General features: G+C 45.8%; 1 protein-coding gene across 6 annotated transcripts in view; it reads left to right on the plus strand.

The window, feature by feature from the left end:
• The window catches only part of SPATA21 (spermatogenesis associated 21), a 34,544-nt gene extending 20,994 nt beyond the window's left edge, over nucleotides 1-13,550 (plus strand). For all 6 annotated transcript variants that reach the window (XM_032302089.1, XM_032302087.1, XM_032302086.1 and 3 more), the window contains 3 exons: nucleotides 11,712-11,884; nucleotides 12,706-12,880; nucleotides 13,372-13,550. In XM_032302089.1, the coding sequence (XP_032157980.1) occupies nucleotides 11,712-11,884; nucleotides 12,706-12,880; nucleotides 13,372-13,429 (406 nt within the window). In that variant the 3' untranslated portion in view covers nucleotides 13,430-13,550. The remainder of the gene's footprint in view (nucleotides 1-11,711; nucleotides 11,885-12,705; nucleotides 12,881-13,371) is intronic.
• Nucleotides 13,551-13,658: the final 108 nt, after the last annotated feature.

A 13,658-nucleotide genomic window follows, 5' to 3' on the forward strand; every position in this document is an offset into this window, starting at 1 on the left:
TACTGGTTCAACTAAGGAAGGAATGGCTACGCACAAAAGGAACTTCAACATTCCAAGGCTAAAAGCAAAATGTGATGGCAGAACAGCCCAGCTGGTCTCTGTGTATCACACAGAGGACTGTCTCTGCCACCGAGACCAGGCCTTGTCCGCATGGGCCTAGAGGTAGGGGAATGACAGCAAGTTGTTCCAGCAACACCAGCTCAGGAACCCCAAAGACAAAAGGTCTTTTTTCCTCCCAGCATCTGTAAATCACTCTAAGTATATATAACTCTAAAGAACATAAATGTATAATTTTATTTTTAATTTATTATTTTTTTAAATTCTGTATTTGTCAGAGAGAGAAAGAACACAAGAAGGGGGAGAGGCAGGCAGAGGGAGAAGCAGGCTCCCCACTGAGCAAGGAGCATTAATGTATCATTTTAGAAACAATAAAACAAATTCCCATGTGTCCATTTCCCCAGTTTAAAAATAGATCATTTCCGGGGCGCCGGCGCCTGGGTGGCTCAGTGGGGTAAAGCCTCTGCCTTCAGCTTCGGTCATGTTCTCGGGGTCCTGGGATCGAGCCCCGCATTGGGCTCTCTGCTCAGCGGGGAGCCTGTTTCCTCTTCTCTCTCTGCCTACTTGTGATCTCTGTCTGTCAAATAAATAAATAAAATCTTTTTAATAAATAAATAAAAATAGATCATTTCCAATAATCTTGAAGCCCTGTGTGCCCTACCCCAATCACATCTCCCCAGATAAGAACTAACCATTATTCCCTTGCTTTCTTTTTTAAACTTTCACTACTTGTTTTTCCCTTTGCTTACTGAAAATTTCAAATACACAGCAAAGTTGAGAGAATTTCACAGTGAATGTTTATATATTCACCAACCAGATCCTACCATTGCCAATCCGCCATGCTTGTTTTAATCTTGTGTCTACCTAACCTTTTTTCATCCATCCATATCAGTTTTTTATTCATTTCACAATAATTGATAGTCATTTCCTTCTAAATACTTCAGCATACATATCAATAACTAAAGATTGACATTTGTTTAGAGCTTTTTTCTTCTTTTTCGTTATTGGAGGTATCATTTACATTCAGTGAAACACACAAATCATCAGTCCGTGAATCTCAGCCACTTCTCACACCTGGGCAACCCGAACCCCTCTCAAGTCATACACAACTTTGCCATCACTCCCGAAGATGCCCTCACCATCCTTCCCAGTGGGTCTCCGAACCCACCCCTGCAAGGCAATCACTCTTCCAGTTTGTTTTCCATCCCAGATTGACTTCGCTTTTTTGGCAACTTCACATCAATGGAAACATACAGTATGCAGCCCTAGGGTCAGCTTCTCGAACTCAGCACAAGGCTTCTGAGACTTGTCCATGTCGTTGTGGGCGTCAGGGTTGACCCGTTTCTACTGCTGACCAGTGTCCCACTCATGAATCTACCACAGTTGGTTCGTCCATTCTGACGGGTCTCTCCATGTTTCTTGGTTGGGGTTATCGTGAACAAAGCTGCCGTTAATATTTTTGTGCAAGTCCTTCTGTGGACACATACTTTGGCTTCTTTGGGTGAATATGCAGAAGGGAATTGTGGGTAGGTGTATTTTACTTCTGAGAACTCATCAGACCTTTTCCCAAGTGGTTGCACCATTTTACAATCCCACCATTCGTAGGAGAGTTCCAGTTGCTCCACATCTTGTGCAAATTTGGTATTGTCGGTCTTCCTCCTGGTAGATATGGAGTGGCGCTCTGGTCTTTACTCACCTTCATTTGTATTCCTGAGTACTTTATTGTTCACCTTTTCATAAACTTTATTTTTTTAAAAAGATTTTATTTATTTGACAGACAGAGAACACAGTAGGTAGAGAGGCAGGCAGGGGGCGGGGGAAGCAGGCTCCCCGCTGAGCAGAGAGCCCGATGCGGGGCTCAATCCCAGGACCCTGGGATCATGACCTGAGCTGAAGGCAGAGGCTTACCCCACTGAACCACCCAGGCACCCCACTTTTCATAAACTTTCTGTGAATGGACTCATACTGTCTTAAGTCTTTCGTTACTTGTTTTTTCTCCTCAACCTTATGTTTTTATGATTCATTCACATCCTTGTGAGTAATTATCAATCATTTATTGTTCTTGGGGCACCTGGGTGGCTCAGTGGGTTAAAGCCTCTGCCTTTGGCTCAGATCATGGTCTCAGGGTCCAGGGATCGAGCCCTGCATTGGGCTCTCTGCTCAGCGGGGAGCCTGCTTCCTCCCTCCTCTATCTCTGCCTGCCTCTCTGCCTACTTGTGATCTTGGTCTGTCAAATAAATAAATTCTGAAAAAAAATCATTTATTGTTCTCACTGCTACATACTATTTTTTTTTATTTTTATTTTTTTGACAGAGAGAGGGAGCAAGCACAACCAGGAAGAACAGCAGGCAGGGGGAGAGGGAGAAGCAGGCTCCCCGCTGAGCAGGGAGCCCGATGTGGGTCTCTATCCCAGCACCCTGGGATCATGTCCTAAGCCAAAGGCAGATGCTTAACTGACTGAGCCACCCAGGTATCCCAACTGCTACATACTATTATGTGTGACTATATCACAGTATACTTATTCATTCTGCTGATAGCCATCAGGGTTATGTTCAGTTTTCAACTGTGTAGAAACAGTGTGAATATTCTTGTATATGTCTCCTGGGACACATGGGCAAAAGATTCTAAAGAGCGTAGTTTTTATACTTTTAGGCCAACATCCCTTTACACTCATTTTTTTTTAAGATTTTATTTATTTATTTGACAGAGATCACAAGTAGGCAGAGAGGCAGGCAGAGAGAGGGGGGAAGCAGGCTCCCCGTTGAGCAGAGAGCCCGATGTGGGGCTCGATCCCAAGACCCTGGGATCATGACCCGAGCCGAAGGCAGTGGCCCAACCCACTGAGCCACCCAGGCGCCCCTACACTCATTTTTTAAAAAAAAGATTTTATGTAGGCACCTGGGTGGCTCAGTGGGTTAAGGCCTCTACCTTCGGCTCAGGTCATGATCTCAGGGTCCTGGGATAGAGCCCCCCATTGGGTTCTCTGCCTTGCAGGGAGCCTGCTTCCTCCACTCTCTCTGCCTACTTGTGATCTCTGTCTGTCAAATGAATAAATAAAAATCTTTAAAAAAACTTTTTTTCTTTCTGGGCACCTGGGTGGCTCAGTTGGTTAAGCATCCACCTTCAGCTCAGGTCATGATCCCAGGATTCTGGGAACAAGCCCCACATTGGGCTTCTGGATCGGCGGGAAGCCTGCTTCTCCAACTCCCTCTGCTTGTGCTCCCTCTCTCACTGCGTCTCTCTCTGTCAAATTAAAAAAAAAATCTTAAAAAATATTTTATTTCTTTTTAGAGAAAAAGAGAGAGCAGGGGGAGGAGCAGAGGGGGAGGGAGAGGAAGGGGGAAAGAATCCCAAGCAGACTCCCATGCTGAGCGGAGAGCTGGACACGGGGCTTGATGTCATGACCCTGAGATCATGACGTGAGATGAACCCAAGAGTCGGATGCTCTACTGACTGTGCCAGCCAGGTACCCCTGTACTCCTTTATTTATTTTTTAAAGTTTATTTATTTAAGCACTCTCTACATCCAGCATGGGGCTCAAACTCAAGAGCCTCACAGTCTACGAACTGAGCCAGCCAGAAGCGCTTGTACTCTTAAATGGAAGAGTCTATTGGTCTATCTTGTAGTTTATTTTTTTTAAAGATTGTATTTATTTATTTGACAGACAGAGATCACAAGTAGGCCGAGAGGCAGGCAGAGAGAGAGGGGGAAGCAGGCTCCCCACTTGAGCAGGGAGCCCAATGCGGGGCTTGATCCCAGGACCCTAGGATCATGACCTGAGCAGAAGGCAGAAGCTTTAACCCACTGAGCCACCCAGGCGCGCCCCTATCTTGTAGTTTAAACGGCCCTTCTCCCACGAATGTTTTGGTAACGTGCACTCGTCATTTGGAAAATACTGCATATCTCCCAGGTGTTAGCACATTTCATTTTAATTAGTATATGTATATTTATATCTATATACACTATATATAGCTAGTATATATATACTATGACACTATATTAATTAGTATAGTTATACTATGATATTATAATTAATATCACCACTAGTATCAGGAAAGTCTTTAAGTATTAGAAGTGTTGTGTGTGGCTATAGTTCATTCATTTTCACTGCTATAAAGTATTTTGTATAAAGACATGTATGTGCCCATGTTGATGGGTTTAAGTTTCCCAAAAGTCTAACTTTTTCCTGAAAGCTTTAATTTGATCAGAGGCAAAAAATGCTGTCAGTTGTTCTCCTTGCAATGACAGGCTAACTTCGTCTACTTTTAGAGAAATATCCACTGAAAACCAAAGGCTGAATAACCAAGGTTTCTCCTTTGTTCAAATAAAAATGTCATTTGATGTCCAGGAAAGGAAACACTGTCTGTTACTCTCTCAGAATTTCCAACTGGAACAGACATATGATAGATGAATAGGAGGGATGCCTGCCTGGCTGGCTCCGTCAGTAGACCATGCAATTCTTGATCTCAGAGTTGTTAGTTCAAGTCCCACATTGGGTGTAGAGATCATTTAAATAAGGAAAGAAAACTTAAAAAAAAAAAAAAGATAGATGAAGAGGAGAAAAGCATATGAATCTTATTTACACATATCTGGGCACCCTCACAAGAAAAAGAAGACCCAAAGAAATGACTCGGCCTAAGTGTTTCTATCCTAGGTTGAACAGAGAGTAGTGAATGTGGAATAGTAGTGAAACTATATGGGCAGACTAAGGGAAGATAAGAGTTATTTTAAGGAGGTTTATTACAGAGTTCTCTCAGCCAAGGCTCCGCATCTCTTGAGATAAGAATGTTTCTTCCTGGGGTGCTTGGGTGGCTCAGTCAAGTAAGTGTCTGCCTATAGCTCAGGTGGTCCTGGGATCCCACCCAGCAGGGAGCTCGATGTGGGGCTCTATCCCCAGGACCCTGGGATCATGACCTGAGCCGAAGGCAGAGCCCTAACCCACTGAGCCACCCAGGCGCCCCTGCTGGTATTTTCTTTTGCTGTGTCTAATCTCCTCTTAAGTGTATCCAGTGAATTTTTCATTTCAGCTGTTGCATTTTTCATATTTAAATATTTAATTCAGTTCTATTTCATAGTTTTCTTTCCTCTTGTTCATATTTCCTTCAAATCCTTGGGCATATTTATAATACCTCAATTAAGGTCCTTTTCTGCTAATTCTGCCATCTTTGTCATTTCTGGGTCTGTTTCTGTAAACTGATTTTTCTTTTTTTTTCTGATTTTCCTTTTTTTATTGGTACTTTCCTGCTTCTCGTGCCTGTTAGTTTTTGATTGGATGCTGGACATTGTGGCACTTTACTGAGTGTCTGGATTTTATTCTTTAAAGTGTTGAACTAGAGGGCAGGTGTTTACGTTACGTTAATGTTACGTTATGTTATGTTACTGATAATCTTCTTTCTTTCAAGGTTATGTTATTTTATTTTATTAAACTCTACTCCCAACATGGGGCTTATTATATTCATGACCCTGAGATCAAGAGCCACATGCTGTACCAACTCTGCCAGGGGGGTATCCCTCTTTCAAGGTTTTAAAGCTTTGTTAGGGGGCCACCAAGGTGGCTCAGTGGGTTAAGCCTCTGACTTTAGCTCAGGTCATGATCTCAGGGTCCTGGGATAGAGCCCCACATTGGGCTCTCTGCTCAGCAGGGAGCCTGCTTCCCCCACTCTCTCTACCTGCCTCTCTGCCTACTTGTGATCTCTCTGTCAAATAAATAAATAAAATCTTTTAATAAAATAAAAATAAAGCTTTGTTAGGGAAGATCCAGTGTAGTCTCTCCTCTAGGACTCAGTCCCAACTACTGAAAGAGGACTCATTTAAGAGCTCTATTAATTCTACAGGTGTTCAACAAAGAGCTTCTGCTCTGTTGGAACGTCATGTGTCTCTCAGCCCTAGGTTAACCCTGGTAATTACTTCTGTTTTTTGTTCTTTGTCTGGCTTTGTGAAATTTCACACTATGTGTGTACTACTTAGTATGCAACCAAAAACTGAAGAAAACCCCATGTGTATTTCTGCAACTTTCTTTACATGACTCCTATCTCTTTGATATCCTGATACACTAATCCCTGTGGCCTCCATGTTCACCAGCTACACTGTCTGTCCCCTTACCTCAGTGGGTCTACGACGGTTCTGCCTGGGTGCCACTTCCTGTACCTCCAGGCAAAGTTCTCTGGAGAACCGGTCAGCTCACCTCATTGGTTTCTCCCCTCAGGGACTATAGTCTTGTGCTGCCTATTGTTCAATATCTCACAAGTTTCATATATTTATTTATGGCAGGAGGACAAGTTCATACTAGGTCCTTCATTATGGCCAGAAACAGAATTCTGTTCATTTGTCTTTAATTTTTTAATCCACTGTTCTTCAGATTGGATGATTTCTACTGATCTGTCTTCAAGTTTACTAATTCTCCAGTCTGCTACAACGACTGTTCAGACTTTTTCACTTCAGTTATTGTACCTTTTGGTTCTAGAATTTCCATTTGTTTCATGTTTGTAGTTTGTTTCTCTATTCATTAAGATCAGATTTTCCTTCAATTATTTGAATATATATTTTAATACCTTTTTAAAACTTTTTAAAAAAGATTTTATCTATTTATTTGACAGACAGAGATCACAGGTAGGCAGAGAGGCAGACAGAGAGAGAGGAAGGGAAGCAGGCTCCCTGCTGAGCAGAGAGCCTGATGTAGGACTCAATCCCAGGACCCTGGGAACACGACCTGATCTGAAGACAGAGGCTTTAACCCGCTGAGCCACCCAGGCGCCCCCTTTTTTAATACCTTTTAAAAAAGATTTTATTTAGGGCGCCTGGGTGGCTCAGTGGGTTAAGCCGCTGCCTTCAGCTCAGGTCATGTGATCTCAGGGTCCTGGGATTGAGTCCCACGTCGGGCTCTCAGCTCAGCGGGGAGCCTGCTTCCTTCTCCCTCTCCCTCTGCCTGCCTCTCTAACTACTTGTGATCTCTGTCAAATAAATAAAAAAAACATTAAAAAAAAAGATTTTATTTATTTGAGAGAGAGCACATGAATGGGAGGAGGGGCAGAGGAAGAGAGAGAAGCAGACTTCCTGCTGAGCAGGGAACCTGACGTGGGGCTCCGTCCCAGGACCGTGAGATCATAACCTGAGCCAAGGGTCAGAGTCTCAGGACTCTGAGATCAAGACCTGAGCTGAAACTAAGAGTCAGACACTTAACCGACGAGCCATCCAGGCACCCTGTCATGTCTGGTAATTTTTTATTGTGTCCTGGACATTTTAGACGATATGCATTAGAGACTGGATTGTTTTGTTTGGAAGCGGGACTCTTCCTTTGATGAGCATTTTTTGTTCCTGTGGGCAGTTCCTTGCCAGTTTATGTAGTCTTGGTTTTTTATTTTGTTCAGGCATATTTGTGAAAGGCCCAGGTGTTACCTAAACCCTCTAACTTGGTAGACTCAACTTCCAAACTCTGTTTCTCCTACGGATTTTAGTTTTAGGTAAGGCCTACGGTAGACAGAAGTCAGCAAGTTATGGGCTGCAGGCCACACTCAGTTTTTGTGTTTTTTTTTTTAAGATTTTATTTGTTTATTTGACAGAGAGAGACGGTGAGAGAGGGAACACAAGCAGGAGGAGTAGGAGAGGGAAAGCAGGCTCCCCACTGAGCAAGAAGCCCGATGCCTGGGCTCCATCCCAGGACCCTGGGATCATGACCTGAGCCAAAGGCAGGCACTCAACGACTGAGCCACCCAGGCACCCTAGCTTGCTCTGTTTTTACAGTTAAACTTTTATCAAATGCAGCCACATCCATTCATCCCCATATAGTATATGGATTTCTTGATGCTACATTGGCAAAGCTCAGTATCCATTATCACTTCTGTGATAATAAAATTATCTACTTCTCCTTGTAGTTTTATCAGATTTTGCCTTCTATTTCATGTTTAGAATTTTGTTTCCTGACAAACTGAACATTTTATCATTATATGGCAATCATTTGTGTCTTTAGTAATGCTTTTTGCCGTAAGACCTAGTTTTTTAAATATAATATGGTTATACCGAAATCCTTTGGTTAGTATTCAACTGACATAACTTTATCCTTTCAGTTAATTCTTAAAAATTTAAAGTAATGTATACATTGTTTAAAAAAACCCAAAAAACAACAAAAAAACACATATAGTCCAGTGGACCTGGGTGGCTCAGTTGTTATGTGTCCGACTTCAGCTCAGGTGATGATCCCAGGGTCCTGGGATTCGGCCCTGCTTCGGGCTTCCTACTTGGTGGGAGGCCTGCTTCTTCCACTCCCACTTCCCCTGCTTGTGTTCCCTCTCTCACTGTCTCTCTCTCTCTTAAGTAAAATCTTTTAAAAAAAAAAGTTAAGAACAATGGAAAAACCAAGTAGTGCAAAAAGGTTAGTAATAAACACTTGTAGTACCCCATTCCCTGAAGTGTCCCTTCCCAAGACAAATACTTTTGACTCTCTTCTCATTTTGAAATAACATGCATGTACTACAATATTTTGGTTAGTGATTTTTTTTTTTTTACATGTATCTATTGACTTCCAATTATGGTATGGGTTTAGCTGTCTGATACAACCATCCTCTAAGCTCCCCTCTACCTGTTCTAATATATTATCATTTTTTACTAAATTCTGGGGGGGGGGTCCATTATTATGGTTATGCAATTTTTAACAGCTGAGTATTTTATTATACTATGACTTCCTTTTTTTTTAAAGCTTGTTTATTTATTTGATAGCAAGACACTGAGACAGCAAGAGAGGGAACACAAGCAGGGGGAGTGAGAGAGGGAGAAGCAGGCATCCTGCTGAGCAGGGAGCTGGATGGGGGGCTGCATCTGACCCTGGGATCATCACCTGAGCTGAAGTCAGACACTTAACAACTGAGCCACCCAGATGCCCCTTTCCTTGTCTAACTCCTGAAGTTGATGATTGCCTTAGTTTTTTTTTTCTTTGTACCCATTAATAATTCCTGTGCCACCTTCTTAGAGTTTCTTTTTCTTGAAGGCATGTTCTAAATAATTTCATTATTCTTATTTTTGGATTAATTTCTTTTTAGAAAAATACTTTATTTATTTGACAGAGAGAGAGAGATCACAAGTAGGCAGAGAGGCAGGCAGAGAGAGAAGGGGAAGCAGGCTCCCTGCTGAACAGAGAGCCCAATGTGGGGCTCGATCCCAGGACCCTGAGATCATGACCTGAGCCAAAGGCAGAGGCTCAACCCACTGAGCCACCCCGGCGCCCCTTGGATTAATTTTGTAAGCCTGTTGCAGAGTTGTTATCTTGGGGATCTGCTGTCATCATAGGAATTCTTTCTTCCTTTCCTCTTTAGGATTCTCTGTTAGAGTACATGCCTTACTCTTGGTTTGCTTAATCCTTCTTGGTTTGTTTGGTTTAGTTAAAAAATAACAGGCGCATGTTACCCTGATAGCTTTTTTGGGTTACATGGGAAGTGATTCAATCACCGGTGCAATAACAGCAGCCCTATTCTGTCTTCTACACTGTAGTGATCTAATCTAAACTTGTCCTTTATGGCAACTGCACCACCAATGTGGGATTCCCCTTTACCAGCTTCCACTACCTTTGCATCTCCTGTGTTGATCTCCTGTTTTCTCTATGTATATCTTTTCTGTTTTGGTGTATGCCCTCATTTTAGAAGACTATGTCCTCCCGCAGCTTCTTGAGAAAGAATGCATGGGATACAAAATTTTTGAGATTTTATGTGTCTGCAAAAGAGTTTATTTATAGTCGCACTGAGTAGTTTAGCTGGGTATAGAATTCTATATTGGTGTATTAGTTCAGGAACAGACCCCATGCACTACAGTTGAAACAAGATAGTTTATTTCTCTCTTATATTGACACTCCAGAAGAAGCAGGCAGGAAGACAAGGCTGCCCAGCACACAACTTATTGTTTCTTTCTAACTTATTTTCCCACCATTTCCTAGATCAAACCTAAGCTAATTTACCAGCAACACATCTGAATTCAAGCCCGTGGGAAAGGGAGAGAGGAAGTGGAGAACAAGCAATTTCCTTTAAAATTGTGACTGAGAAAGTTGCACACATTTTGCTCTTGTCCCTTTGGCCCCTGTGGGGTGAAGTTATTTTCTAAGTCATCATTTTTACTCCACATGCTGCCTTTTCAGGGCCTAGTTTTACACAGGGGTCTAGATCCAACTTCCATGTGAGGGCTCTGATATTCATTTTCTGTGTTCTATGTGTGAAGCTCATCAAAACCCCAAATTCCAGGCCCCAGAGATAGGCAGAGACCACAGCAGAACCAGCAACGTAAGCCTTAAGTGTTTCCCAGCACCAAGAGTAGCATGCCCACCCCTCACCACTGCCTCAAAGCCCTGGGTGGTCTGTCTCTGCCTTTCCGATGCCCACATCTCCCACTCTTCCTCACATACCAGGCCCTAGCCTCTCCTGGCCTCCTTGCCATTCCTAGAGCTCACTGAGCTCTCACCCACTTCCTGGCCTTTCCACATGCCATTCCCTCTACTTGAAAGACTCTTCCTCCAGAGATATCCATTTGACTTGCTCCCTCCCCTCATTCTGCTCAAATATCACCACCTCTGAGATCCTGCTGGCTCCTGTGAGCAACATCGTCCCTCATCACTACCCACTGTCCAGCTTTTACTCATTACACCCACTACCACCAACCAGGTACTGTATTTATTTGTTCACAGTCCTTCCTACTAGGTGCTTGCCTAGGTGGTCAATTTAGAAAGGGATTCCAGGGAGGAGTGAGAGAAGGAATGGGACCAGAGGAGGAACCAATAAAAGCATGTGTTGAGTCAGCCACCCACAGGATCTTCTGAGGAGACTATGGATAGTGGTTCAGAATTCTGTCAGGAGAAGAAAGAGAAACCCATGTACCTCAGCTGCTAGCTCCTTTGGTCAAAGGTGGCCCCCATGGCAGTGTCATTCCCCTGCACTTCCGGGTTGCACTCGGGGTATCAAAGAAGCTTCCAGGCAGGAGACTCCTGAGGTGAGGCCACCTCCGACTGTCCCTGTGCAAAGCTGCTCAAAGTCCATGTGCAGTGGTCACTGCTGTGGTAGCCAGAGAGAGAGAGGGGGGCTGGGATGCCAGGAGGCAGGGACCTTCTGTGGAGATCTCCTGCACTGCTTCCCCAAGCACCTAGACGCGCACTGGCCTGAGGAAAAGAGCCACTCGGTATCTGCTGAATGCATGTGTAGAGCCACAGTCTAGTGGGCAGATAAGCAGCAGTAAGTCTAGAAAATAAAACTCGAACTCGGGAGCAGGTTAATCACACAGCTGTCTTACAGAGCATGCGTACGTGTAGGTAAAAATATCAGTGGAAGAAAGCAGAGGTGACAGTGACCAGGCTCTTTCCACCGGCCACGTTGCTGAGTGCTCAGACGGGCTTTGTTACCTGTTTGATCCCTTTTTGGGCAGGGGGGTAGGGGGACAGGGGACGGACCTGAAGCCCGAAGTCATGTGACTTGCAGATGGAGGGTCCGGGTGACTGGAGCCCAAAGCAAGGCAGTGACAGGGAGTTAATGACAGAGCTGGGACCAAAACTCAGGTCCCCTAACTCCTGGGCTGGTGTCCCTGTCCCAGAGCTGGCCAGACAGAACAGGAGTTCAGAAAGAGTGAGGGGGGTAGGAGGGGTAAATTAAACACAGCCAGGCTGAGCTGGGTGGGCACTGCCTCCCCAGCTATTACCAGAAGAAGCTGAAGGAGGGCACCTGTAAGGCCCGAGAGATGGAGACAGCCATAGGCCGGCTGCGGTCCCGGAAGAAGCTTCCCTACAATCCCCAGCAGGCAGAATTGGAAGTCCCAGAACGAAGGGTTCTCAGGATCCTGAGCCGGCTGAAGCAGCAGAACTATGGTGAGGGCCTTGGGCACTGTGAACACTCTGCTCTCCTCTTTCCCTGGGCCCCCACAGCCAGACCCAGGAGCCGAGAGACATGGTTTCCCACTTCGGGCATATAACTGTGCGCATCAGCCAGTGGTCTGAGAATCACGGTATCCCACCTCTAGCCCTCTGATGAGGGTCTTCTGCATTCTTCCCCAGGGCTTAGCCCTGAGCACACGTTGGTCCCAAGAGCCTCCACCGAGCAGGGCGGGTAATTAGCAATCCCAGCTCACCATTTACTGAACACCCGCTGGGGTCACTCCCGGTGCTAGGCCCTTTGTAGATGGGCTAGAATTTAATGCTGATGATCATGTATTCACTCCATGTTACAGGTGAGAACAGTGGAACTGAGCAAGTTTAAGGCCAAGGCCCAGGGCCCCACAGCTAACATGTTTTAGAAAAGGCACTGTATAGCCAGGTCTGACTCTAAAACCTGTTCTCTTTTCACTGGGCAAGGTTGCCTCCCCATAAAAGCAGGTGTCACTGATTAGACTCCGACTGTGTGCCAAGTCATGGGCTGGCTAGGAGCTTTCTGGAGTCTCTCTAGCGTGCCTACCAGACTGCCAGGACCCATCACAAAGACATGTGCTCTTGTGTGAGCTGTTATTAACCCTTACACTGTGCTCAGTGTGTTATCCCTTTAATCCTCACCGTCTGCTCTGTGAGGTGGGTACTCACCTCCAGCTTACACAGAGGCTCAGAGAGGTTAAGCAATTTACCCAAACCCACCCAGCTCTGGATGCGGCCAAGCTGGGACTTCAGCTGGGTCGGCCTGCTTCCTCCTCCCTTGCCAGCTGCCAACCTGCAGAGCCCCTACGCGCAGGTGCCCTGCATCCCTCTCTGTCCGCGGCTGGACAAGATGGTCCGTCGGAAGCAGGGCAGCCACTACGTGCTGGACCCGTGCACCCCCGCCAGCCTGGGCCCTGACATCCGGAGCCTCCTCTTCCAGTCAGGATCCCAAGGAGGCAGGTGGGTACCCCGAAAGCCAGAGCTCCAGCCCAGGCCCTGGCCTAATCCTTGCAAGAGATGATACCTGGAATACCGCTGCTCCCAGGAGGAAAAGGGGCAATAATGGAAACAGTAAGGAACTAAGCTTCGTTGAGGGCCCATGTGCCCCATCGACTGTGCTTAAGTCCAGGAACCTTTGCCTTGCTGTGCCCAGACTCAGTGGCACACACCATCATTCTCTCAGGCTGGCACCACCATGCAGGGGTTAGCTTGCACGTCCTTTGCCTGAGTCTGATTCCACATTAGGAGTGGTAGGAAACAGGCTGGGCTGCTGGATGGCGGCAGCTTCCCTCCCAGTCCCCTCCCAGGTGCTTTGGGAGCAAAAGAACTCAGGACTTGCAATCAGGCCCCCCAGCCCACCTGCCTGGCTCCATTGCATCCCAGGGAAGCCACCTCTCCCCTGGGGCACTTGGGAATGGCTCATTTCTTACCCCCCTCACTTCTCGCCTTAGGGAACACGGCTCTGAGAGCTGCAAGTGGCTCAGTTCCGTGCCAGCTCGAACCCACTGACCTCTGGAGTCTCGACTCGGGGCAGCCATTCAGGACCTGCAGGCGGACAGGTTCTTAGGCCGGTATTGCTGCTGGATTTTGCTTTTGTGGCCTGGTAAGCCAATAAACACCAAGAACCTTGGCCTCTGTGTCCAGTGCTGGGAAGGCCCCCAGGTTTTCACCCTTCCACCTGGCTCTCAGAGTGCAGGGCCCCTGCCTCCCACAGGCTTAGGAAACCCCGAAGCAAGAC

The sequence above is a fragment of the Mustela erminea genome, chromosome 10 (genome assembly GCF_009829155.1).
Source record: "Mustela erminea isolate mMusErm1 chromosome 10, mMusErm1.Pri, whole genome shotgun sequence".
NCBI lineage: Eukaryota > Metazoa > Chordata > Mammalia > Carnivora > Mustelidae > Mustela > Mustela erminea.